General features: G+C 50.5%; 1 protein-coding gene across 1 annotated transcript; it reads right to left on the bottom strand.

The window, feature by feature from the left end:
- Window positions 1-1,402: 1,402 nt before the first annotated feature.
- NPFFR1 (neuropeptide FF receptor 1) lies at window positions 1,403-27,334 on the bottom strand. The gene is made up of 4 exons (XM_026003926.2): window positions 27,115-27,334; window positions 12,654-12,968; window positions 10,231-10,330; window positions 1,403-9,033 (listed from the first exon to the last, which is right to left on the bottom strand). Exons 1-4 carry the CDS (start codon window positions 27,119-27,121, stop codon window positions 8,151-8,153), a joined length of 1,305 nt encoding a protein of 434 aa, XP_025859711.2. The 5' UTR covers window positions 27,122-27,334; the 3' UTR covers window positions 1,403-8,150.
- Window positions 27,335-27,618: the final 284 nt, after the last annotated feature.

The raw sequence follows: 27,618 nt of genomic DNA on the forward strand, positions 1-27,618 counted from the left end.
ACTCAGAACATGGCATTCTCCTAGCCACAGGGACTGGTTCAGGAATGGACACCTGATCTAAATAAGTTTCCTGCTTCCTTCTGAGAAGCTACTTTGTTCTCTTAGGCAAAGGTCACGGGAAGAGATAGTGCTTCTCAGGGCGCCTGGGTGGCTTAGTCGGTTAAGCATCTGCCTTCAGCTCAGGTCATGATCCTGGGGCCTGGGATCTGGCTCTCTGCTCAGCAGGGAGTCGGCTTCTCCCTCTCCCTCTGCCCCTCCCCCTGCTTGTGCTCCCTCTCCCTCTCTCTTTCAAATAAATAATCTTTTAAAAAGAGAGAGAGGTTCGTTCTCTCTCTTTCTCTCTCAATGTAAATAAGAAAGCAGGTAGCTCTGATTGCTGATGGCTGCATTCTGCACCCAGAGGGAAGCCAGGCTGAGGACCAAGTTCACACCGTAGATGGCAGAGCAGAGGAATGGAGACAGTGTAGTGTGGTCCTTGGGAACATTGCTGAGCTTCTGAATCAACCAATCACCTGCACTTAACTATTTTGTGAACCTTCCATTTAAGCCAGTTACCGGCAACTAAAAGTATCCTGGAATGATGGCCCATCCTCCCCCATCCTAGCAGTTATGGGATAATACCAAATTGATCTCTCAAATATCTTGCTGTCTCTTCTCCATTCCTACTGCCTTAGCCAATCCCAGGATCTCTAACCAAGATCCCTCCTCCTACCTCACTGGTCTCCAGCTCCATCTCCCTCCACGTCACTGTCTACCCACTGCCAGGAGAAGCTTTAACAGATGAAGATCCGAGTGCATCACTTCCCTGCCTCAAACCCTCCTATCTGGCTGGCTCTAATTCCATCTTTAAGACTTACTTCAAGCCTCTTACAGGAATTCAGCTCCTCAGGCTGTCCCAGCTCTTCTTTGGCCAACCATGGTTGTTCCCTTGTGAAAAGTAGTATGCCGGCCGCATAACAGTTTTTGTCTTTTCTCTCTCTGCCTACTGGGCTGTGAGAGGTCTGTGTTCCCAGAGTCAACAGACACTAGGTTTGTTGAGAAGGAAACATGCCAGAATTTAAGTTTTATCTAAACTTGTCACATAGGCCTAAAAGGAGGGAGCTAACCAAGTAAGAGACTTGCTGAAGTGTCAAGAACACTTGATCGCAACCCACAGAGCCTGAAGCTTCCTTTCGATTTCCCCCACTGTCAAGATGTGGGGGCCTCAGGGAAATTCCTGGGCCCCTATGCAACTCAGTTTCCCATCTGTAAAATGGGAATCCTGCCTCTCTGTCGGTGGTAACATAGCCTGCTGTCTGCCTTTTTGGGGAGGATGGCTACTTGCTGGGAAACTTTTCATTCACAGTAAAGATGCAAAAGAGGGAAAGCTACACATGCAATGAATGTAGAAAGTAAACACTCAACGCTTTCGTAATGAGTTTATTTTCCATGATTTATAGCAGAGGTAACAGGATCATTTTCCAAAGACATGGACTCGAGGAGAATGAAGGGGTGATTTTGATCATGAGAAGTGGCTTCAGAGGACCTCCAGACAGCACTGTGAATGAACAAATTACATTATGTAAAATACTCTTCCTTGGGGGTGGTCAAAACATGGAAATGTAGGTTGCTCTGCTACTAAAACAGCTTGACTTTGGCTGTTCTAACCTCTCCGTGGAGAGGAAGACAGAGCGGGGCGGGGAGTGATTACTCCTCAAACAGAGAGTGATTTAACACCACCACTGGCTATGTGACAGATAAACTAATTTACCCAAATCACTAAGCGTGGGTTTTTCCATCCACATTAATTTGGTTGCTTGCACATGACAACAGCAGAATTTGTTGGTGACAGGGATTCAAAGGTCTGGGCATTGCAGCTCAGCAAGAGAACACAAACAACTCAAGGCAAGATACTACAATCACTAGGGCAGCTTTCGCCCCATCATGGACTGCAAGGCACAGGAGTCACAAGGGTGATTTCTTTCAGCCGGTGAAGGCTTGATGTGGTGCTGGATCAAACTAAATTTTCACCTTCTAATTAAACTGCTGGTATTCCTTCCATCTCAAATTTTTGGAAGCCACTGAATGTGATGGAAATGTGGTCTTCCGGCCAACACAGCAGTCTGGAGCCTGTGGCTGGCTGGTTTTATTTTTGGATTACAGGGGACCTCCATCAAGCCTCTTTGTTTTATTCTGAACTTCACTTTCCCAAATATAGGAAGGAGAATCCACAGCGGCTTGGGGAGTTGCAAAACCTGTGCTTTCTGGTCAGTTGGATCAAGACATGAGTCCTAGCTTCACCACCATCTAGTTATGTGACCTTCAGGAAGTTATTTAACTTCTCCAAGACTTGGGTTTTCCATCTGTAATATGGGAATAGTAATAAATACTTGCTTATTTCATTACATCATCTATTCAGCAGACATCTACTGAGTGCCTCCTATGTACCAGGCAATGCCCTAGATCTGAGTCTACAAAGGTGAGTGAAGCAGACATAGCTCCTGTCCTCATGGAGCTTATGGTCTGTTGGGAGAAATATATAATAGGCAAAAGCACTTACTATTGTCCCTGGCTTTTAACAGGTACTCATGTTTTCAGATGACCAGAAATGTAGTTCTTGAAATTCAGTGCCATTCAATATGCATTAATTCCTTTTTCACCGATCCCTTCCTATCTCAAGGGCTTTACAAATGATATTCTCTATCCGTCTTGTTCTTTTCCCAGCAATTCACATGACTTTCTTGCTTTATTCATAGCTCTACTCAAACATCACCTCCCCAGAGGCCTTTCCTAATCACCTATTCAAATAACCCTCCCTCCTGTATCATGTTTCATCTACGTATCTTGCTTTAAACCTATTCTTGATGGGTTTAAAAATCACCTATTAGGGCAGCCCCAGTGGCCCAGCGGTTTAGCGTCACCTTCAGCCCAGGGTGTGATCCTGGCGACCCAGGATCAAGTCCCACGTCAGGCTCCCTGCATGGAGCCTGCTTCTCCCTCTGCCTGTGTCTCTGTCTGTCTCTCTGTGTCTCTCATGAATAAATAAATAAAATCTTAAAAAAAAAAATCACCTATTAGTGGGAGTGCCTGGGTTGCTCAGTTGGTTGAGTGTCCGACTCATGATTTTGGCTCAGGTCATGCTCTCAGGACTGTGAGATCGAGCCCCATGTTGAACCTCCATTGGGCTCCACACTGGGCATGGAGCCTACTTTAGTTTTTCTCTCTCTCTCTCTCCCTCTCCCCTGCCCCCAGCCCCTCCAAGAATAATCTATTAATGAAAAATTTCTCTTAGATTTAGGGTAAATTTTTGTACTAAAGTCTGCAGTATAATTACATTTTTATTTTTATTTTAATTTTTTTTTAATTTTTTTTTAATTACATTTTTAAAAGATAGGCAAATTTGGAAACATTTTACAATAAAAGATTTAAGAATGACCAATAAGAAAAAAAATTAAAAAAAGAAAAAAGAATGACCAATAAGCCTAAGAAGAGATGCCTACCATCACTAGTCATCAGGGATAGTTTTTCAAGACTGGTACTACTAAGCATTGGCAAGAAAAACTGGAACACTTGTACTCTGCTGATGGAAGTGCAAAATGGTGCGGCAACTTTGGACAATACTTTGGTGGTTTCTTACATGGTTAAACTATACACTCACCATACAACCCAGCAAACCCACACCTACACACTTACCTAAGAGAACTGAAAGCATATATATACTGTAAGGACTTGTATATGAATTTGTTTATAGCAGCATTATTCATAATTCATACTTGAATAACAACTCAAATGTCTATCAACTGATGAACAGAGAAATAAAATGTGATATAGCCACACAATGGACTACTAGTCAGCAATAAAAAGGAACAAAGGCTACAACACAGATGAATCTCAAGAACATCATGCTAAATGAAAGAAACCAGATTCCAAAAGCAACACACTGTATGGTTCCATGTATATGACATTTTGAAACCAGATGGATGGTTATCTGGGGCCAGGAGTGAGGGACACGGTTGACTGCAGTATGGCACAAGGGAATTTCGGGGGGATGCTGGAACTATCTTGGGTGTGGTGGTGCTTACACAACTGTACACAACAGCTAAAACTTATGAAAGTGTACAATTCAGATAGGCAAACTTTGTTGTATGTGAATTATGCCTTAATAAAGCTGTTACGAAGTTTTAAAACACATTGCTATATATCTCTACCAAATGACTTTATGCTTATCTCTTGTGATGGGATTTAGGTGCTTTTTATCTAAATGCTATAAAATTTCCACAATGATTATGGGGTATTTGTGTCAAGAGAGAAAAAACCAACAATAAAATGCCATAAACATAAATAATCGTGTTATTCCACAAGGAATCTATTGTCGATTCAACATTGTTTTCTTGTAATGATGCCCATTTGGGTTACCTCCTCCTCATCTATCTTTCCTCAGTGGCACTTTTCAGGGGTGAGCTGAGGAAACAGATGCAAAAAGGTACAGAGCTTAATAGCAATGCTTTGTCCACCCAGCTCTGGGTTTGGCTCTCACCTGGATTTCTGGATGAATACACAGTAGACTAATGATAGGGGGCTCTCGTCCTACTTTGCCAGCTCTCCGCCCTCCATTCCAACCCAAATCAACTCATGCATCTTCCAGGCCCCAAGAGAAAGTTCTTAGCATAGGACTGGGCAGATTGTGGTTTGTGGGGTCCAGGCCAGGAGCCTGCCTCCAGCTCCCATTGGTCTATTGAGTGCTGCATGGTCTTGGTGAAGTCAAGAGGCCATTCATCAGTGGAAACCCATGCTTAGATGACCGCTCATGCTGCACGTGGCAAGATGGGACACAGAGTCCCTCCAAGAGTCTTCGGGGCTGGAGGTGCTCAGTGTCAACAGGTCTCTGGCACTTTTCACCCATCACACATCCAATTCGTCTTCAGGCTCTCTGCCTGTGGAAGGGCAGTCACCTTAGAAGACCCAACTGGCCTGTAGACGAAGGATGGTACATCAGGAGAAGCATTGTTCACTCTATGTGCCTCGGGAAAGCTGGACAAGACTCCTGACAGGGTCCAGGTATCGGGACACAGGATTCCAGTGAGGACATTGAACCTGTAGCTATAAAAATAGTGTCATAAGATTTTATCCCATGGAGGAAACAATCAATTTTGTAGCCACTCTAGTGAAGAAATAAAGCCCATGAGATGCTCAGAACAGCGGGGTGGGCACAGAGAAGTGAGACGAATCACAGCTTTCCTTGACCTCTGCTTCGTCACCCATCGATGCTGAGGTGGGAGAGATCCTGAGTTTCCAACCTGGGGTCTCTGTCCCCAGGCTCACACAGGCATTATTTTCAGGAACTACTTCCAATATCTTAAAACTCCACAAGTGATTCACAATAATTAACATGAGGATGCAACCCAAATGCCCACCAATGGATGAATGGATAAACAAAATGTGGCATACACATACACTATAATGTTATTTGGCCTTAAATAAAAGGAAATTCAGACATACACTACAATACAGATGAACCGTGAAGACATTCTGGTCAGTGAAATAAGCCAGACCCAGAACACAAACACAATTTGATTCCACATGTGTGAGGGACCTAGAGTAGTCAAATTCATTGACACAGAAAGAAGAATGGTGGTTACCAGGAGCAGGGAGAAATGAGGAGTTAGTGTTCAATGGGTATAGTGTTACAGTTTGGGATGTTAAAAAAAGTTATGGAAATCTACGGTGGTGATAGTTACATACCAGTGTGAAAACACTTAAGGCCACTGAACTGTACACGTAGAAATGTTAATAATAGTAAGTTTTATGTTGTGTATATTTTACAACGTGTACAAAAAACAAATATTCTGCACATACCCACAAGGCCTCACCCCCTCATGAAAGCATAAAGTCATGCCTGTTACCATTCAGATCAAATCTGTGAATGGGCAGGCACAACCTTTGATTGATTTTCAAAAAAGAAAAACAACAGCAAAATATACGAACTATGACCAAGTGCAGTTTTTTGACAGGCCCAATCTTTCAAAGCATGGCATCTTTCGGAGGAAATATAACAAAGGGGCCTTGGTGGAGAGGTTGGCTGGGGTGAGCACTCTGCTCTCCCCTCACTATAAAGGCTGTGATTTTGTGGTTGCAGAGGCCATGCTAAAGGAGAAACACACCCCGGAGGAGAAACCACAAGGTGTCTCTGGACAGATCCCACCCAGCCACAGGGACAAGCATTTGGGTTTGAGATGGCCCTTTCTCTGGCCAATTTTTAGAGCCTGGAGACAGAGTTCTTCGCAATAAGCAGCCAGAAACTCTGTGCCCTATGTGACACTCAACACAGAGCACCAGAAATGGGGCCCATATGTGTATCAGCTAATGAGGAGCAGGATGGCATATCCTCTCCTGAGACGCCCCCCTTCATGACCCCCAGATACCAGGACCAGTGTGGGGTCACGATGGGTCTCAAGGGTCTGCTCAGTACATGGGTTATGGATATTTGTGCACAGAACAGCTCAGTCTGGACATCACAAGAGTAGACATAGTCCCGCTTCCCAGACTGACAGCTTGACGGGATCCTAGCTCCACGAGTGTTCTGGTTCACTGTCAGGCAGAAAACCTTTGTAGGAACTTCAATTCTCCTCCCCATTATGCTCCAGCCACTTCCCTGAGAGGCAGACTGCATCTGGAAAATACAACAAAGGGGCCTTGGGAAGAAACCTCAGAAGACAAATTCTAATCCAAACCCTGCCACTCTGTGGCTGGTGACCTTGGCCCCTTGCAGCCTCGCTCACATGGATCCAATGAGACAGTGTCTGAGGACATGCTCTCGGAGATCGTACTGTACAACTGCTCTGGAAGTTTCCTCTGCTCCTATGTCCAGTACTTAGAGTGGAGTAAAACAGGGTTAAGTCGTTGTCCATTACAGAAGCCATCAAGCCTCGGAGCTGCGTTCTCTGGCCTGACCCCTGGAAATAGTTATTTGCTATGCACTACAGTCCTAGCAACATTGTGTTTTCTGTAGAGATGAGGGGGAAATGTCCAGTGAGCTGCAGATTATCGGGGCCTTGCGGGGATCACACTGAGGCAATGCCATTTCCTCCCATCTCATGGAGAGAAGCCTCATTTCTTTGAGGTGATGCAGGTACACTGGGAGACAGCCAGAGAAAACAAAGGACCTCTGGTTGCCACCCCTTTTCAGAGGACTGGAGTTACGTGTACCAAGGAAGGATTTGGTGGTGGAGCTCCAGAAGGCCCCGAGGGCACCTGGACTTTGACAAGCCTACCCACTTCTGAGCCCTGAGGCAACAGGGAAGCGAGGCCTTGGGAAGGCTTTGTACTTGCAGCTCCAGTGGGCAGATGTGTTTCCAAAAGCTGAAAGGTACTGTGCTTTCCCTCCTGCCCTTGAGTAAACACTGTGGCCTTACAGCTGCCGGTCGCATTGTAAATTCTTGCCCGGGCCTGAGTGATGGCAGTGGGCCCTATGAGGAGAGGAGGGAGGGCCCTCCTCTTTTCTTGGGGCTCCGGCCCAAAGGGCAAGACCCAGAGTGTCTGCAACTGACAATCCTGCAGCTGCTCAGACACGATGTCCCATGTAGTACTCTGGGAAGAAGAGAACGGCCCAGAACCCCTCTCGGAACAAGCAAAAGACAACCCTACAGGGAGTCGGCAGGAGACAACACCGTGGTCTCCCAGGAAAGGGCGAAGCAGAGGCGCTTCAGTAATACGTGAGGGACTCCAGCACATGGACACAGAGCATCAGAGGGACAGGACAACTTTGCTTTTTCTCCTTCCCAGCAGCGCCATTAGGATTTACCCATTTCACTGTGCTCCACCTTAGGGGGCTCTTCTGGGGACAGCTGGAGAGGTCCACGCAGGCTCTGAGTCAGGCTCCTGGGAGGTGTCCAGCTGAGAGCCCAGGCTAGTCCCCTCGTCTCCGGTCCTCAGGTTCTCCTCTGTAGGAGGAGGGACAAGGGAACCTACTCCCGCAGCGTGGTGAGGATTCCGGGAGCCGGCGCGTGTGCGCAGTCGGCCACAAGGAAGGGTTTGGTGCAAAGTGGCTTCCTTCCGCCCCGGGAGGGGGAAGGCCGCAGAAGAGCAGATGCCCCCAGCAGCTGCCGCCGCCGATCCCGTCCAGGCTGCCGCGTGCCGCCGGGGCCCCGGGTCCAGGCCCGTGCGGGTGCCGCTCAGATATCCCAGGCGGGGGTGGTGACGGGCAGGTGGCCGCAGCCAGGGCCCTGCCCGGCCAAGCCGTGGTGGGCCACCCGGCCACCGCGCAGCGGGAGGCGGCCCGGCCGGGGCGCCCCGCTGCTCTGGCCCGAGTCGCTGGGCGGCACCTCCAGGGAGGGCGGGGCGCGCAGGAGCCCCCCGGGCCGCTCCGAGTAGGCCTCCCTGGGGCGCGCCCCCTGCGGCGGGCACGGGCAGAGCTGCGCGCGGAAGGCGGCCTGGAAGCCGCGGCGGAAGTTCTCGTTGAAGTAGCCGTAGATGACGGGGTTGGCGCTGCTGTTGCAGAAGGCCAGCCAGTGCGCCAGGGGGAAGGCGTAGACGGTGACCAGGTGCAGCTGCGGCTCGCTGAGCTGGCCGTAGTCGGTGAGCAGCAGCAGCGCCCAGAGCGGCAGCCAGGACAGCGTGAAGACCAGCGCCACCACGACCAGCATGTGCACCACCCGCGCGCGGCGCCGGGCCCCCCGGGCCCCCCGGGCCCCCCGGGCCCCCTCGGGCGCCGCCTCCCCGCCCGGCCGCGCGGGCCCCGACGCCTTGCACAGCTTGCGGGCGATGCGCGCGTACATGAGCACGATGAGCGCCAGCGGCGCCAGGTAGATGTGCGAGAAGAGCACGGTGGTGTAGACCCTGCGCATGCCCTTCTCGGGCCAGGCCTCCCAGCACGAGTAGAGCGGGTAGGAGCGGTTGCGGGCGTCCACCATGAAGTGGTGCTCCTGGCGCGTGACGGTCAGCGTGACGGCCGAGGGGCACATGATGAGCAGGGCCAGCGCCCAGATGACCGCGATGGTGACCAGCGCCTTGCGCAGCGTCAGCTTCTCGCGGAAAGGGTGCACGATGCAGCGGAACCTGCGGCCGGGGAGGAAAGAGAAGTGGGCTCGGGACGGGTCCCAGGGGTCCCAGGGGTCCCTGTCCCCCACCCCCACCGCCCGGGGGGGAGGGGGCCAAAGGCTACGCCTGGCTGGCGGGGGCTGGCAAAGTGCAGGCACTCCAGGGGCAGCATCATCAAGGGCAGCTTCCAAGAGCAGCTGGGGGTGGGGGCGGTTTGGGGTTTGGGCTCGTTTGCAAGCAAATTGGTTCACACCTGCGAGGGAGTCCGCAACTCCATTGGCTGCAGAGCCAAGGAGCAAAGGCAGAACCAGGAAGGAGGAAGGAACTGCAGGCAGCGTGGGAAACAATCCTGTGCACTTTGGGGATGGAGGGGAGGGGGGTAAATTGATTAGCTGGCAGCTAGCAAAGTGATCAGTCTGCACATTCTGTCCTTTGAGTAGGCTGATTAGGTAGGTGTATCAAAGAACATTTTTAGCTGTTTAAGGATTCTTCAGAAAACTCTGGGGGTTCAGGTGTGGAGTCTACATGACAAACTGTCCCTATGTCATCTTGGCCAGCGTCCTTGCCTGCCTCCCATGCTCTCTTGGGAAGAGTGCCCTGGGGAACCCTTAGTGCAAGAGCTCACTGAGGGGGAGGAGGGGAGGAGGACCTACTGCATGCATTTGGGTCAGTTTTGTTGTTTGCAAAGCTTCCTTGTTCCCTGGCTCCATTCTATTAGCCAAACTCATGCTTATCAGAGAATCTGATGGAATCTGAGGCTGAAAGAGACCACAGGTAGCTTGAGGTAGGGTAGAGATGAGGAGTTAGTAAGGCCTGGGCTGCCAGGGAACAGCAAGTAGGGAGTAGGAGAAATGGGAGGGCTGTGAAGGAGCAAGGCCATGCTCTGTGCACCCCACCCTGAAACTGGCTTTCCTTGCTCAGACTCATGGGTGGCAGGATTCCTACGGCTCAGGAAATAAGGACTGCTGTCAGGCTCTCACAGGACCCAGGAACCCCTAGTAAACCTCCACAGGAGCTGCCTTCAGGCCTCCCAGAAGAAGGTGTGGTGTTCTCTGTAGGTCCCCCAAGTGTAGAGGGCAGCCAGCCCCACAGTCCTTCCCTTTATAGCTCATGATTCAGCCCCAGCCTCCTGGTCAGTGTAACAGTGGAGACGGTGGCTCTTTCTAGTGCTGGTCCCCCGTTGGCCAGGGATAACTCTACCAGGAACCCTCTCACCTTTCCACAGCAATGGCCACCAGTGTGAACACGGAAGCCGACACAGACATGCCCTGCACCAAGCCGCTCATCTTGCATGTGGCGTTGTCAAAGGGCCACCCTGCAATGACAGAGTCCACCACAGAGTGAGTGCCTTATCCACAAAGAGCCAGAGATCATGGGCTATTTAGTCCAGTCCCCTCCGTGACTCGGATCTATCCTCCGCGTCCTGCTAGGTGGTCATCCTGCCTCTGCTCACACACTTCCAGAAATGATGAACTGACCTGTGTATACCACCATGGTCATAGTTCTCACGGTTAGAGAGACAGTCTTTGTATTGACCAATGATTTCTCTCCAGGAGCTTTGTATCTGTCCAGGCCTGCCTGGCTTTCTGCCCCCATAGCCCTGCTTCAAGTTCTAGGCCAGCAGTTCTCCACCCTGGTCACTCACTAGAATCACCGGAGGGCTTTGAAAAGAGCCAGTGCCCAGACCCATGCCAGGCCAATTACAATCAGTATCTCTGAGGGTGGGACCAGACATCAGTACTTTTCAGATCTACCCAGGGGATCTGAGTGGCAGCCAAAGTTGAGAACCACTAGGACAGAGCAAACCTGACTCCCAGGTCAGGGAGACATACGCAGATTTAGCTTTGATTCCTGGGCTGCTCTACCCGGAGACCTGGGCCCCACCTGGCCTCAGGACTGGAAGCCAGATCCACACCTTGGTTCCTTGAGGCCATGTGTTGGTAACTGCCCTGTGTCTCTGCCCTTCTAGGCCTGGGGGTCCCACCTGTTCTTGTCTCTCGTGCCTGGCCACAGGAGCCCTCTCCCAAGGCTGGGCCCACCTTCAGTGGCAGCCACCCCCAGTTGACTTTCTGCCTGCATAATTACTGAGTGTCGGTCACTGTCTTGTTCCATCCTCCCAACAACCCTATTACCCTAGTGTAATATCCTTTTCATGGAAGAGAAGACTGAGGCGAGATGAGTTGGTTTCGTCTCTTTGCCCCCAAATCACTATGGGTTAGTGTGAGAGTTTGGTGTGGGTGCTGAGGAAACTGGAAACCTTTTCAATCTTGAACCACGTGAATGTGTTTTTCAAACAATTGTTAAAATTTAGGCAGGTGAAAAGGGCTGGAGACACCACCTTAACCAACTAGTGACTTCACCATATCATTATTAACTGGTGCATGTGTATGTGCGTGCCTATAGGTGTGTGCACACATGCATATGTGTGAGTGTAGGTGTGCTGGGAAGGAGAGGATGAGCATTTTATGTTCAACAGCCCTGATGGAACCTGAGAGCCAGCTGTGAGTGAAGGTCCCACCAGGCAGAGCCAGTGCAGCTCAGGGACAGGTGACTGCCCTGGCTCTACTTCCCAGGGCCTGAAACCTGTAGAAACACAGACTGTGACTCCCTGCCCCAAGTCAGGGAAGTCATTTCCAGCGGAGCTGTCCAGGCTCTGGAGCCAAGCTCCTGGGCACTTTGAGCTCAGAACCTGCAAGCTCAGACCTCTAGACATCTCCACGGCTCTGGAAGCCAGTCCAACTAGAGTCTCGGGGGTCCGTGGAAACTTATTCTGAAACAAGAAAGACAAATCACCTGGGAGGGAGTAGATGAGAGTGTGATCCTTTTGATGTTTGCGGGATGAAAAGGCAGGAATTTAGAGGTCAGATGGTCTAGTTCTGCTTGAATCCCTTCTACCAAGTCACTGTTAAATGGCTGGCCAGTCCCTACTTTAGACACTCGTAAAGGGAGGTCACTACCCGTAGGATAGAATCTCTTTGGTTGGAGAACAACTCAAATAAGTGGATCATTAGGTCCTTATTCAGGGGAAACCTATGGGTTCTAGCTCTGCCCAGGGGAGCTACTCAGAAGAGTAAGACTTAATGGTGTAATGGTTAGAAATATGGGTGTGGGGACGCCCAGGTGGCTCAGTGGTTGGGTGCCTGCCTTCGGCTCGGGTCGTGATCCTGGGATCCAGGATCGGGTCCCGCATCGGGCTCTCTGCGAGGAGCCTGCTTCTCCCTCTACCTGTGTCTCTGCCTCTTTCAGTCTGTGTCTCTCATGAATAAATAAATAAATCTTTAAACAAAAAACAGACAAAAGAAATATGGGTATGAAGACATGGGACTTGACACTTAGCCGTGTAATTACAGACCTGTGTCTCGTCACTCTGAGCACCAGTATCCCCATCCCAAAGATCAGGACAATAATAACAATGCATTGGATTGTTGTAAGCATTAGTGAAGTTGATGCAGGAAGAGTAAGTCATACAATTCCTGGAACCAAGAGAAGAATTAGTTCATTGTATCTATTATTTCTAACCCAATCCCTCAGCCACAAGAATGGAGAGTTTGAGACAATGACATCTTGGCCAAGAGACCAGGCCAGCAATGCTTTTGGGGGCGGAGGGGACTCCCACTGCCTCCATGGCCTACACTCACCAGTGATGAGGTTGTCCACGAGAGTAGTGGGCATGCAGAAGATGCCCACCAGCAGGTCACTGACAGCCAGGTTGAGAATGAACATGTTGGTGACGGTGCGCATGTGCCGGTTCTTGAGCACAATGAAGCAGACCAGGGCGTTGCCCACCATGCAGAGGAGGAAGATGAGCACATAGGCCACAATGAACATGGCTGCCACTGGTGAGGAGTGCTGGTAGTAGGCGGAGAAGGTGAGGTTTACTGTAGGCGTGGCCTTGGTATGACTCCCATTCTGGCTTGGGGGCCAGCTGCTGTTAGGAGGCTGGGAGGGCTCCCCTAGAAGCAAAGGAGCATACAGGTCAGGATCCTAGGCAAGGAAGAGATGACCGATCTTGCCACTGGTGAGGCCCTTCAGTGCTCCACATCCTGACCATGACCTAGCACCTCGATCGTATGCTTGACTCTGATTGTGACTAGATGCACATTCAACCCACTGCACCCAAACCCTGATGTCATACCTTCATCTCATCTCGTCCACAACTCATTTCCCAATGTTGGCTATTCTCCATTCACGTACAGCCCACCCCCCTGCCCCATCTGGGCTCCACCCTTCTTAGTTAGCCCTACTGTCTGCCCCAGAGGCTGACCTCCAAGGACTACCACAGCCAGGTTCCCTCACTCTCTGGTTTCTGACCAGATTCAGCCAATGGAAAGCACTGAAGGAGACTGAACGACTGGAGAAGCCAGACCTCAGGGTATTTCTCTTTCCACTCCCTCCCTGCCTGACCCTCTTCTCCTGTGGGGCTTGTCCATATGGATACGGCTCCTGTTAGGTGATGCTCTTCCAGGACTCTAGCTCTTTTGGGACCAGACTGATACTGTTTTCTCTCCTTGCACCCACAGCTTCCTGTGATCGCCACCAGTCCCAGTGCTTGTTCATCCCTTGCTGGTTCTCTTACCCTCCCCCTTATAAAGTCCCTCTATTAAACTCTCAGGTAAATGCTTTCTGGGTGCACCACTTGTTTTTTCCTGGGGCCCTGCCTCTTGTACCCTCAAAATCTTGTTGTCCCTCTTCCTCTCCTCCAGAGAACTTTAGCTGGGAAAGGCAAGAAGGCAACACAGAAAGGGACAATGGAAGAGGACTCTGAATGAGAGTAAGGAGCAAAGGCCCACATTAAATTTACCAAAAGTCCATCCAAAGCCAAGCCAAGGCTACCATGCGTCCTTCACTCTCTCCCATCATGGTACCAGCTGCTTCATTTGCACAGCATTTAACAAAGCACTTGTTATGCATATGCACTTGCATATGCATTATTTTTTTTTTTATTTTTAAGGAGATTTTTATTTATTTACTTGAGAGAGAGAGAGAGAAAGCATGATCAGGAGAGGAAGAAGCAGGCTCCTGCTGAGCAGGGAGCTTGACACAAACTCAGTCCCAGGGCCCTGGAATCGTGACCGGAGCTGAAGGCAGATGCTTAACCAACTGAGCCACCCAGGTACCCTGCATATGCATTATTTTATCTCATCCTCCCAATCACCCCCTGATGTAAACATGTTAGGTATTAGCCCCTTTTGAAATGGGAGAACTGAGATCAGAGGTGTTCTGTGACATTCCCCAGGTGGCTCAGGAGTATGTAGCAGAGGTGGTCCTGCTCTGTGCATCTCTGAATCAGTTCCAGGCTTCAGCGTGTGCTTCCCCAGCCACCTTTGGGAAGGAGCAGCTCTGTGTCCAACCACAGCTCCTCTGGGAAGCCATTAGTTGTGGTGACTCATGATGTTGTCTCATAAACTCTCCTCCTGTCTTCCGCTGGGACTGAGTGTGGCCTGTTCCAGGGGATGAAGAGTCTTTGGGGAGTTTTCTGTCACATCCAGAGCTCAGCCACTAGCCTGGAGACCCACCGGAGGCTTGGGATCTGGAGGCTAGTGATACTCTAGGGCCAATGAGCTGGCATGACCAGGGCTGGAGGGCCCAACAGGGGCAGCAGGTGCACTCGGGCTGGGTGGAGGTGGAGACCTGGCAAGCTTCAGGTGCATAGTGAGAGGAGGAGGTGCTAACCCCCTGTTTAGGTGCTCTTGGGTGTCCAGTTGCACCCAAATATCTTTATTTTACTCTGGAAGACGTCAAACATGCACAAGAGAGAACATTATAGTGAACATATACAAGAGTATATCGCTGGGACACTGGGTGGCTCAGGAGTTGAGTGTCTGCCTTCAGCTCAGAGTGTGATCCTGGAGTTCCAGGATCGAGTCCCACATCGGGCTCCCTGCATGGAGCCTGCTTCTCCCTCTGCCTCTTTCTTTCTGTGTCTCTCATGAATAAATAAATAAAATCTTAAAAAAAAAATTTTTTTTTAAAGAGTATATCACTTAACGAACTATTCCAAGAGAGGAATATAAAGACCTCCTGTGCATACATCCTCCACCTTCAACAATAATCAACTTGGGGGCAGCCGGGTGGCACAGCAGTTTAACGCCGCCTGCAGCCTGGGGCATGGTCCTGGAGACCCAGGATCGTGTCCCGCGTTGGGCTCCCTGCATGGAGCCTGCTTCTCCCTCTGCCTGTGTCTCTGCCTCTCTCTCTCCTCTCTGTGTTTCTCATGGATAAATAAATAAAACCTTAAAAAAAAAAAATGATTGACTTAAGGCTAATCTGGTTTCACCCATACCCACCTCTCACCTCTCTTTGGAACAGCACATCACTTTCTTTTATCCACAAACACCCCAGTTTGTATTGCTAAAAGACAGAACTAAAAAAAAACAAAAACAAAAACAAAAAACAAAACCCTCACGTAACCACAGGATCAGAATTATACCTAACAAAATTGACAATTCTGTCTAATACTGATCACTGCCCCAGCATCCAACATTCAAATTCCTTGATCACTAGATAATTTTTAAAAGTTTGTTTGTTTGTTTATAGTAATCTCTTCACCCAGGCTCAAACTCACGACCCTGAAATCAAGAGTTGCATGCTCTTCCCAGTGACCTGATGCCATTAGCTGTTCACCAATGTTTTGAGCAGCAGCCCCTAAGGATTATTGCCTAGACCCCTCATTGTCTTTCAGATACAATCCAAACTCTGTCCTCAGAGGCATCCAAAACGCTCTGTGCTCTGACCCCGTCGCCATCTCTGACCTCACCCCCTGCCACATTCCTGTTTGCCTGTTCGGCCCTGACCACCTTGCCCTGGCTCCCACACGCTCCATCTCTGTCCAACTACAAGGATTTTACCCCTTCCTATTGCTCCTGTCTCCTCCTCCCCTTATCCCTCAGCTTAGACTAGGCTGTCTTCTCAGAGAAAAGCCTGACCTGGTCGTTCTATTTCAAGTAGTTGCCCTCCTATTTATTAGCTCTCACAGCATTTTTTTTAGTTTCCTCCATCTGTCCATATATTATTTGTTTTTGGGTTGATTGGCTTTTTACTTCCCCACCCTTGAAAGTCAGGTCCTGGAGAGCAGTTGGCACCAGCATCCCCAGCATCTCATCAGTCCCTGCCCATGGTCAATGGTTCAGTAAATGGTTGTTGGATAGGTACATATTTGCTTGAAAAGAAAAAGGAAGGAAAGGTGGATTCTGACATCGGGGGACAGGGGGATGTTGCTGGTGTTGGAAGGCTTTCACGGGCTCTTCTGGAAGGAACCCCATCCCATGTCTGTTGGGAGCCTCCCTGGGCAGCTCACCCTTCCTGAGCCCCAGATCAGCTCTGAATCAGTCCCCATGACATAAGAAATCTGTGGGTGTGCATGGGTAGAGGAAATTGCCGCAACCTGCCGGGCCAGACTCCAGTCTGTCTTTCTTTGCCCTTCGCTCAGCCTCGGAGAAGTGCTTAGTGAGCTCCTATTCTGTAGTCCTTGCCCGGGGAGTGCCCAGGAGTGCCCCTGCCCATCTCCAGACCCTCGGCTGCACTGGGCATCTCTCCCCACCCTCACTGCAGCTTCCAGCATTGCTGAATGATCCTTTCTCAGGGAGGGCAACTCCCCTGGGTAGGGGTGAAATGAGTTGGGAGTGGGCAGGCCTCCCACCCCAGCTGGGCCGCGCTAGTAGCCAGAGGCCTCATTAACACCCTGGACTCGCCCTTCCTGCGATCTGCCCAGTGCCCTCATGGATACATTAAAGTCTGTGAAAATCTTATCCGCTGAATCCAGTTAAGTCATTCCCTTACTTGGGGAGCTTCCTGGAGGTCTCAGGATACAATAACGGTTGCTTCCAAGGCATTCTGATGATCTCAGAGAGCAAGTCCAGGGCCAGAGAGAAGATGAAGGTATCCTGGTTCTCACTGTGATCCTGGCCAGCGGCATCAGCATCACAGACTTGTCAGAAATGCACATTCTCAGGCTTCACCCTGCCCGAGGGAGCCTGAAGCCCAACTGTCTTAACACATCCTCCAGGTGATTCGGATGCAACACGAGTTTGAGAACCACAGATTTAGGGACATCTGGGTGGCTCAGCAGTTGGGTGTCTGCCTTTGGCCCAGGGCGTGACCCTGGCATCTGGGATCAAGTTCCGCATCAGGCTCCTTGCGGGGAGCCTGTTTCTCCCTCCGCCTGTGTCTCTGCCTCTCTCTCTCTTTGTGTCTCTCATGAATAAATAAATAAAATATTTTTTTAAAAAAGAGAACCACAGGTTTAAAGGACTTGGCCCAAAGGCCCTGGAAACAGTGGACACACACAGACTGGGAGGCCCCAGCCCTCCTTCCTGGCACTTCAGGTGTCCCCTCAACATTCACAGATTGAAACCTAATCCCCAATATGATGGTATTGGAGCTGGGGCCTCGCGAGATTAGATCCCCATGGCGAGCTGTCATGAATGGAAACAGTGCCTTTCTGAAGGAGACCTCATCCCTTCCACAGTGGAGGACACAGCAGAAAGAGGGCTGTGTGCAAAGCAGGAAGCGAGGCCTCAGCAGGCATCATCGTCTGCACCTGGATCTTAGCCTTCCCAGCCTCCAGGACCGTGACAAATAGGTTTCTGTTGTTTCTAAGCCCCGCCCCCCCATGGTGTTTTGTTACAGCAGCCCCAAGACTGAAAGACCGCCTGGCCTCTGTAGGAACTCAGTGTTCTCATCTTGAAAGTGGAAACACTTGATTCCTGGCTGTGACCTAGCATAACTCACACCACCTCTCTGGAATCCAGGGTTCTCAGTGGTAAGATGGGGATAGGGAGGTGCAGTGAGGGCCATTGGGTGGAGGGGTGGAGGGCTGGAGGCACCTTGGCACAGTGCTGGGCACACAGTGCTCCATGCATGTAGCTCAGTACCAGCCAGACTGGCAGTGTTAACTACACAACGGATGTGAGGGTGAGACCTTCGTGATGCTCTTGGTCTGGGCCTTCCCGCAAAGCCTGAAAGCTGTGTGAGAGAGAAAACACCACCAGAACCACCGCCCAGAGCACAGAATCAGGCTGGGTATTTGTTTCTGGAGTTTCCAGCAACTCCCACGAATGCAGTCGTCGTTACTGCCACCTGCTGGTCGGTCCTGGCAACACGGGGAGCTTGGCGCGCCACCCCCCTCCAAGGACCTGGGGTTCACCATTCACCAGCCACTTCCTGACAGCCTCCAGGGTCAATGTGACCTGCTGGAGAGGCACTGGGGACCTGCTGAAGAATACAACACGAAAAGCACAAATGGCTGATAAACACATAAGACAAAAAGGTTAAATTTGTTTGTGATCCAAGAAATGCCGTTTTCAAAAACTTTTCCATCCGTTAGATTGGCAGAGAAGAAAAGTGCTCAGCGATGGCCATGGTGTGGCTCTGCTCTGGGGGAGGGGAGGGTGGGCACATCCATCCAGCACCCTGACAAGGGACCTGCTCCAGGATCCAGCCGTTCCATTTCTAGGGACCTATCCTAGGGGATAAGATCTAATGCTGCGGGAGGAAATACCGACTGTGGGCTGTAATAGTTACAAAACAGTATATATATAAATCTGCATTCTGTATAAAAGGGTGTGCGTGTGTGTGAACAAGTGACAAAAAATAGTATTTATCCACAGGGATGTTTCAAGTGATTTTCATATTTCTGTTCACTAACTTGCATTTTGACCTTTCTAATCAGAAGGAAGCTCCGATAAATGTGATTTTAAACCGACTACATCAGTGGTTCTGAACTCTGACTCAAATCAAAATCACCTGGCTTTTAAGGATACAGCACCCCCTCCAAATGAATAGAAATCTCTGGGGGGGGGGGGAATCCCTGGGTGGCGCAGCGGTTTGGCGCCTGCCTTTGGCCCAGGGTGCGATCCTGAAGACCCGGAATCGAATCCCACGTCGGGCTCTCGGTGCATGGAGCCTGCTTCTCCCTCTGCCTGTGTCTCTGCCTGTCTCTCTCTTTCTCTGTGTGACTATCATAAATAAAAAAAAGAAAGAAAGAAAGAAATCTCTGGGGGTGGAGTCCAGGGACTGGCATTTTTCTCAAAAGCTCCCCTGGTGATTTCCAAGTGCAGCAGATTTGAGAACCGCTGAATTTCATAATTCCTTTTCAAGCACCTTGAAAAGGTGCTTGTGGGCAGTGAATGTTTCACATTGTGGGAGTCACCAAACTCTTTGAGCCTCTGATGCATTTGAATTCATTTCACAGATGCTTTCCTAGAGCTTTGTCTTAGTATGTCAAGAAATGACCCCTGTCCAGATGGAACTCACAGTCTTTGAAAGCTTTGGATCCTCTCTCAAAAAGTGCACTTGATAATTCACACACTTTCAAGGGAATGGTGGACAGTTGGGCTTGTGGCTCACCCTACACCCATTACCTCTGCTGGCCTTTAGGAGTAAGCCCTCTTTGTGTGTGTAACTAGAGGGACTGTCAATCAGGAGTCTACACTGCCCTGTGGCCAAAGGATAGCCAATCAGACCTCTTCTGTGTTGGATTTGACTCTAGGTCTCGACAACACAGCTTTTCTTTCCCTTAGATGACTTGCCCATACTCTTCCAATACATTCCCATTGGTTAAATTAGCCAGAAAATGTTTCTGTTGCTTGTAGCCTATTGTCTTGACTAATACAAAGGGATCAAAGTTGATCATCCTTGGGCCTCTTTGGAATCTGTGGAGTCCAGGTTCAAAATCCCAGGGTCTTGGGGCACCTGGGTGGTTCAGTGGGTCAAGTATTTGTCTTCGGCTCAGTTCATGATCCCACAGTTCTGGAATCAAGCCCCACATTCGGCTCCTTGCTCAGCGGGGAGTCTGCTTCTCCCTCTCCCTCGGCCTGCTTGTCCTCTCTCTCTCTGTCAAATAAATAAATAAAATCTTTAAGATTTTACTTATTTATTCATGAGAGACACAGAAAGAGAGGCAGACACAGGCAGAGGGAGGTGAAGCAGGCTCCATGCAGGGAGCCTGATATGGGGCTCAATCCTGGGAATCTGGGATTAGGCCCTGAGCCAAAGGCAGACACTCAACCACTGAGCCACCCAGGCATCCCAAATAAATAAAATCTTAAAAGAAACACCATAAAACAAAAAAAACAAAACACCAGGGACAGCTGGAAAAGGGTAGGGATAGAGCAAGATTCCTGCTCCCCAGGTTAGATATCAGCCCTCTCTGTGCTTCCTCTAACAGGCCATGTGATCTTCCGTGGAGTCTTTGCTGGTACAGACAGGAAAGGATACTGATTTAGGAGTCAGCTAACATGCCTTTGAGAGTTGGCCCAGTGGTGGTCACTCCAAAACTTTCATATAGAAGGGGCTGGCAGGGAATAGTCTGGTTTGAAGGCAAAGCTTAGCTTAGGAACTTGTCTTAAAGCTGCTTATGCACTGTTTTTATAGGGAGGTATATTTAGTTTGGGGTCGTTTGAGGACTGCTGGTGGGGGAGCTTCATCCTGCATGCCCCCCCTTGGTATTACTCTGTGAACTGGGGAGGTCCACTTCACCTCCTTGTGTTCTCTTTCAAAGGTAAATGGCCTGGGCTTCTCGCACCTCCCCACCTCATGGGGTTGTTACCAGGCTCAGGAAGATACCAGAGTAAATTATAGAGGGCCTCTTAGACCTAAGGGCTGTGTCTCCGTATTAGCTATCTGCCAGGCAGCTGCAGGGAACTGGGGGGCTCCAGTGAGGTTCCAGTTCACTGGGATTTGTCCTCAAGGAAACCAGGCTGGCAAGCCCTGTGTTAGGCCACACAGATGAGTGAAATGTGGGTGTATGGGGGTGTCATTGCTGAAGAGGGAGGCTTCCTGAGACTGCGACCTCCCTTCTCTCCTCCTGGCAGCTGAGCTAAAGCCCATCACATCCCAGGCACCCACCACTGCAACACAGATCCTGCAAGCCTGGCCCTTTGTTAGTGAGGAGGAGTGTGGGCCTCCCAAGAATCTTTTGAGTCCACAGAGGCCAAGGCCAAGGGCTGATGAGCTCCCAAGGCAGCCAACAGGAGCCAAACTAGCCTCTTTCTGCACTTTCCGTTTTACTCTGAACTCTTCATTTCTCCTCACTTCCTCCTGGAGCTCTACAGTTTTCTGTTTTACTCATCAAAACCTCAGGAAAGAATGTTCTTTTTTTTTTTTTTTTAAGATTTTATTTATTTATTCATGAGAGACAGAGAGAGAGAAAGAGAGAGAAGCCAACACACAGGCAGAAGGAGAAGCAGGCTCCATGCAGGGAGCCCGATCCGGGGACTCGATCCAGGGACTCGATCCCGGGACTCCAGGATCACACCTTGGGCCGAAGGCAGGCACTAAACCACTGAGCCACCCAGGGATCCCCAGGAAAGAAGGTTCTAACGCAAACTGTTTACCTCTCAGTAGAAACTGAAGTTAACTGAGCTGCTCTTTACTGGCATCTTAGGCCTATACTCTCAGCACGTTCAGAGGAATTCCAGACCTTAGAAAAATAAGAGAGGGAAAGACTTTCCTCTGTCCTGCTCTAGGTCAGGCCAAGCAGATGCCCAGGAGCATCCTTTCTGGGTTCTATGATTGCTTCCTCAGGGTCTACCTGTAGCACTGGTCACATTCCCTTTCCTACTTCAACTATGTATATAGATGTTTTTTCTTCCATTAAGCTGGAAATGCCCTTGGGGCAGAAGCTATGCCTCTTTCATCTCAGAATGATCTCCACTATCTGGCACAGGCATAGGACATGCAGACAATTAATAAATTGTAGCAGTTAATATAGGTCTTGAAGGCTATGAATTTTCCTCTAATCACTGCTTTAGCTGTATCCCATGAGCTCTGATATACTGTTTACATTATTGTTGAAATGCTTTTTATACAGGGATGCCTGGGTGGCTCTGTTGGTTGAGGGTCTGACTTTGGCTCAGGTCATGATCTCAGGGCCCTGGGACCGAGTCTCACAAAGGACTCCCCGCTCAGTGGGAGGTCTGCTTGTCCCTCTCCCTCTGCTCCTCACCCTGCTCATGCTCTCTTGCCCTCTCAAATAAATAAATGAAATCTTAAAAAAATAAAAATACCTGTTATACAGCATCAAGCTATCTCTGACAAGGAAAGGAGAATTATTGATTTCACAGATAGGCAATCAAAGCTCAAAAGCAGGGATGCCTGGGTGGCTCAGCGGTTGAGCATCTGCCTTTGGCTCAGGGCATGATCCCGGTCTGGGGATTGAGTCCCACATTGGGCTCCCTGCAAGGAGCCTGTTTCTCCCTCGGTCCATATCTCTGCCTCTCTCTGTGTGTCTCTCATGAATAAATAAATGAAATCTTAAAAAAGCAGAGACCTACTCTTAAACACAGGAGGCACTTGGCTCCAGGATTCAGAGTCCATCAAGTAAGCCAAGGGACCTAATCTGAGTTTAAGCCCTGGCTCTGGTTCTGCTACCTCCAATCAGTTTCTCTTTGCTCTTGGTACCATCAGACCATCTATTAAGATCTCTAGTGTCCCTTTGCAGCAAATGGGGATCTCTGATTTGAGGGGTCCCTGCCTTTCCAAGGCTCTAGCTGCAAAGCTGACACCATGAATACTGCATGGGTCATCTGAAACCTCTCCTGAGGAAGCAGGGACATGACGGCCAGAGGCAGAGCCAGGGCTCAACTGAGAAGTAATGGGCGTGAACACCTAACTCCTTTGGGATCCATTCTTCCCCACCCCATACTCCCAAGTAGGCATCGTGGCCGGTAGCCTCAGCATCCCTGTCCCAAGCTACTTATGCACTCTCTCTCCCCATTCCTAGCATGATCTTTTAGGAAAGATTTTGATGGATTTGTTCACACAGATGAGGAAATGACTCATAACAGCTTGAGGTGTGGTGTCTCTTTTTGGTGTTTGCATTTCAAAGGGAGTCAAACCTTAAATCAGGATTTAAAAAAAAAAAAAAAACTTCAGTCATGTAATTTCAGTTATTAAAGAGAGAGTAGCAAAAGGTTTTTGAGAAGGCAGGACTGAATTTAATTCTTTTATATTTGTATCTTCAGTAGATCTTATAGAAATGAGCTGTGTGGCCAGTTCCACTCTCTGTGCCTCAGTGTCCTCATTTCAAAAAACAGGGTTGAGCACCTGCTTACCCAAGCCTCTCCCGGCTCTAATAACCTGGCGCCTTTGCAAAGGAATGGCCACCCAATGATTGGAGCAGAAATACTTAATGGAATTATTTCCTCAACTTGCTGCTAGAAGCAGGACAGACTGCCAACGAGCCAGATCATGGCTCCAGTGAGGACCGGATATGCATCTACCTGGCCTGTGCTTCCCCAGCAGCAGCTGAGACCCCTCCCATTCCCCACTCCTCGGAAGACGGGAAGGTGCACATGGTCCTCAGGTCACAGCTGGACCGCTGGACTCCATGGAGGCTGCAGCCTTAAGTGTGGCCAGAATCTGGGTCGTTTGTACAGAAGCCAGCAGACCTGATTTAGTTCAAGCCAGGGAGAGGCGCACCTCCCAATTTTCTCTGTTAAATGGGGGGAGGGGGTGTGATCCTGTCTCCCTGTGCGCTTCCCAGACTGGCTGAGCAGCTCCAAGGCAGCGAAGGGCTTTGCATAGAACACAGAGCACAATGCCTCCGGCAGCATTTCCAGAGGCTTAGAAAAGCAGAACCCACCTGGACCTGCGAGACATTTCTGTGGCCTGCACTGGAGGGAGCCCAGCTGGTGTTCTGCTCTCTCTCGGGCCGCTTCCCCACAGTACCCCAACCTCCAGCCAGTGCGAGCATACATCGTCCTCTGGGCCTCCCTGGGCCACAGAGCTGCCGGGCCAGGCAGCAGCCACCGAGGGAGCCACCAGCCACCAGTGGGACTGGAAGTGGGGGTGGGGAGTAGATGTGTTCTGCAGCCCAGTGCACCACAACCAAGGCCAGTGGGAAGTCGGACGGAGGTTACTGGCCGGATGGGGGTTACTGGACTGCAGTGTCCATCTGCAGATGCCGGGAGAAGGCTTTTGACCCTCAGTGAGCTCTCCGGGCCCTATTTTTGGTCCACACCCAAGAAGTCCCCCCTGGGGACCCTGCCAAACCCGCCCCCCCCCCCCCCCCCCCCCCACCGACCCTCGTCTGAGCTGGACAATGAGATCTGGTGAGGAGACAGCTTCTAGGCCAGTTTGGAGAGCTAGAGAGTTCTTCCTGACAGTTGAGTTGAACTGTCTTAATGTAACCTGCCCCCTGGAGCCACATAGACAGGAGTGAGCCCCTGTCCCCAGGGTCGTTCCACTTCAGCCACCTTTGTCCCACCAGAACCACCAGGGGCTCTTCGGTGAAAGGAGTTCGAGGCCCATCTCATCATCATCGTCAGTTCCCTTTCATCTGCCCAGTAACTGGCCTCAGGAATCCAAGCCAGAGCTCTGTCATTGTCACCACGTGCAATTGACTGGACCTTTGGACCGAAATTCAGGACTCTGCATTCCACTTACATTTACCTTTCCTTTCCTTAGCTTTGATCTGAAGGTTGAGGTAGCCTCAAATCTTGAATCTGTTGCCATGTGGGTGCTGTGGCTCTTATCCAGAGATTTGATAAGCACACCTTTTATTTTCCCTCTAAATTACTTAATGTCAGGACAAGGTCAGAGCCCAAAGGGACCTCTGGGCTGCATTTCCCGAAACCCCTCCCCACATTTCCCCATGAGTTTCCAGGGCTTCCATGAAAGATCTTTGCTGTGTCCTGCTGAAATCCTATAATCTGTCTTTGTCCCTCTCAGAAACCCAGTCTGAAAGAGGGAATTTGGTGGCTTTGGTCTGATTCAGTCTTAGTGAATGAACACGGGGATACTGGCTCTTCAGGAGCACCATGTCATTCTCTTTCTTTTTGGGAAAAAAAAGTTTGTTTTTATAAAAAAGGATGTGCTCCTGATAAAACAGTTCTAGGCACTACTGAAGAAGAGGATGGCCATCACTGAACTCTTGCACACACAAGGGTCACCCACAGCCAGTGTGTTTGTGACACCTTTTGCCACATCCCCTTGGTCTGAGGATCCCAGTCCTGGTGGACTATTCCTTGTGCTTCCTGCACCCCACCAAGCCTGCACTCGGGTCTTTCTGCTCTGCTTTCTTTGAAGCTAAGTACGGGAAACTTCTAGGAGTGCAGGGAGGGCAACCCTCAGCCAGCACAGGAGGCAGCTCCCCTTCTCGAGTGAAGCAAATTCTGGGTGCTTTCTGCACGCTTCACAGAGGGTCCAGAGAGGGACAGAGCCCTCAGGTGCCTACAGCTAAGCCCCATTCATTCCTGTACCTGTTTTTCTCCCTCTCTCATCTCACTCTCTTCACTTCTGCTTTCAGGCATCAGATTCCCTGGACCTGAGCCCTTGTCTTAGGGTACGCTTTCAGGAGCCAGGGAATCCAAAGGAAGAGGTCTCTTGGCATGCATTTTACATACATATCCAATAATAAGCCTATATAATTTTGCATAAAGGGGATCATACTACTACTGTGTTCTAAAACCTGCTTGTAAAAAGTTACTCACAGCAGGCAGGGAACATATATCCCTGCTTGTAAATAAAATCCTAAACGCAGTTCTTACTGTCTACACAGTATGCTTGCAGATGCGTTTCATCATTTAATTTACTTTAATTATGGGCATCTCGATGGTTTCTGGTTTTGCATTGAGCTGAAAATGCTCATGCATATCTCTTTAAAAGTGTACAGGAAGGCATCCTTTGAAAAAATTCCGAGGTGTTCAATTGCTTTATTGTCTCTTAAGTATTCATTATGTGTTTGATAATTTATAGAGGCCAATATTGATCTTAGAGTCTTTTTTCTTTTTTTAATCTATCTTTACTTCCTTTTTTGGAGATCAGGACATTTGCCCATCTTTAGTTTTCTGGTTTTCCTTCATTCTTTGTAATTTCCTTTAAGGCATTGATTACATCAGCAAGCCTCCACGTCCCTGGGATGTCATTTTTCTGGCCTTCGGTGCCTTCTTCCCATCACCTATCTTGGGTTTCAATTTCCAACTTACGCTCTTTATTCCATCATTTGAGTAAAATTGCCTTGTGCCCTGCTCTGCTACCCTCCTTGTGAGTTAAGCTTACACCTACACCGCATACCGTAAGCCCTGAGCAGATTCCTTCGTGTTATCCTTACTCAGACTTTGAAAGCTCTTTGCTCTGTCTTTGTTCATATCCCCTAGCTTCTGTTCACTCGGGCTTTGGTGTTTTGCTAACACTCTTTTTACAGATCGATCTTGCCAGTCCTTCAGATTCGTTTTGGGTTATGCGATCTTCATCGCATCTTTGTATGTGTGCAGTTTTCAAACGCTACAAGTGCAGCCACACAAGGGGTGACACTCTCTTTTCTTTCTTGCCAGCAGTGTTCCCAATTACCTCCTTGGAATTTCAGGGTTTTATCATCTCCCGAAGCACCCTTTCTTACTGGTGTGGATTTGTTCAACACATTTTGTCTTACTTTACCCTCCTGGCCACCCGGTGAAGCCAACTAAATGTAAATTTCTGCATTCAACAGATAGGTAACCAGTGGCACAGGGGAGCTTAGCCCCCGCCCCCCCAAAGACACCCAGCAAGCCAGCGGACCAGCCCTCAGTCTTCCAGTTTCTTAGCCTAAATTTGGTTTCCTTTGCTCGCTTTGGCTGAGACCCACGGGGGTCTGGACCCCCACATGGTAAGGCTGAAGCAAGCAGCTTTATGCCTGGGTCTTATACCTTTGAGTCCTGGAGGTCGGGTCCATAAATGCACCTTTCCTCCAGGGAGAAAAATTTGCTCTGCATGGAAGAAATCTTGTCTAGAATTTCATCTCCCCCAGTGCTCCCACTCTTAGCAGGCAAAGTCAGAGGGTGACCATTCCACTGAGGCCAACAGCCAAGCTCCCCTGGTTTCAGAGGATGCCCCGCCCGGACAGGAGCAGCCTGCGACCGCACAGCGACCCGGGGCACCAGGTCTTCTCCCGGGCTCCCCGGCTCTGCGTCTCTGTCTCTGGCACACACACGCACACCACACACAGTACAGAGCCCTCTAGGTCTTTCGGCCTCTGCCAGGGTCTCTGTCTCTGGCACACGCGCACACACATTGTCACACCCCAGCCCCTTTGCTCTCCCCCCGGCTCACCGCTGGGGAGTCCGTGCCCGACCCGCTCCCACTCCCAGCCCGCAGCCCCAGCCCCGGGGGCTCACTCACCCTCCATGCTGCCCACTCCGGCCGGCTGGGGGGCACAGCGGACCCCTCCGCCCTGGCAGGGGAGTGGGGCGGGGGCGCTCGGGCGCCGGGCTGGCCTGCCCGCGCCCCTACCTCTGCATTCCGGGGATCGAGTCCGGGGCCGGGCGGAAGCGGGGCGGGGGGGGCGGCGTGCGGCCGCGGGGCCCAGCCGTTCGCGGGGTCTCGCTCCCCTCGGGGCTCCGAGCCCGCCCCGCCGCGGCCCGGCCCCCTCGCGGCGCCGCCTCCCGCCCGCCCGCCGCCCGCCGCCCCGCGGCTCCCGGGGCGCCAGCGAGGGAGGGGGCTCGCGCGGCGCCGTCGCCACGGCAACCGGCACGCCTGTGCCCGCCGCAGCGCCCCCTGCCCGCCGCCCCCCGCGTCCGCAGGGGCCCTCCGAGTGGGGGGCACGGCCCGGCCGGCCCCTCCTGAGAAGGGCGGGAGAGGGGCGAGGAGGGGGGAGGGGGAGGGGGAGGGGTCCCCCGTCAGCCC

This window comes from Vulpes vulpes, chromosome 4 (assembly GCF_048418805.1).
Source record: "Vulpes vulpes isolate BD-2025 chromosome 4, VulVul3, whole genome shotgun sequence".
NCBI classification, from domain to species: domain Eukaryota; kingdom Metazoa; phylum Chordata; class Mammalia; order Carnivora; family Canidae; genus Vulpes; species Vulpes vulpes.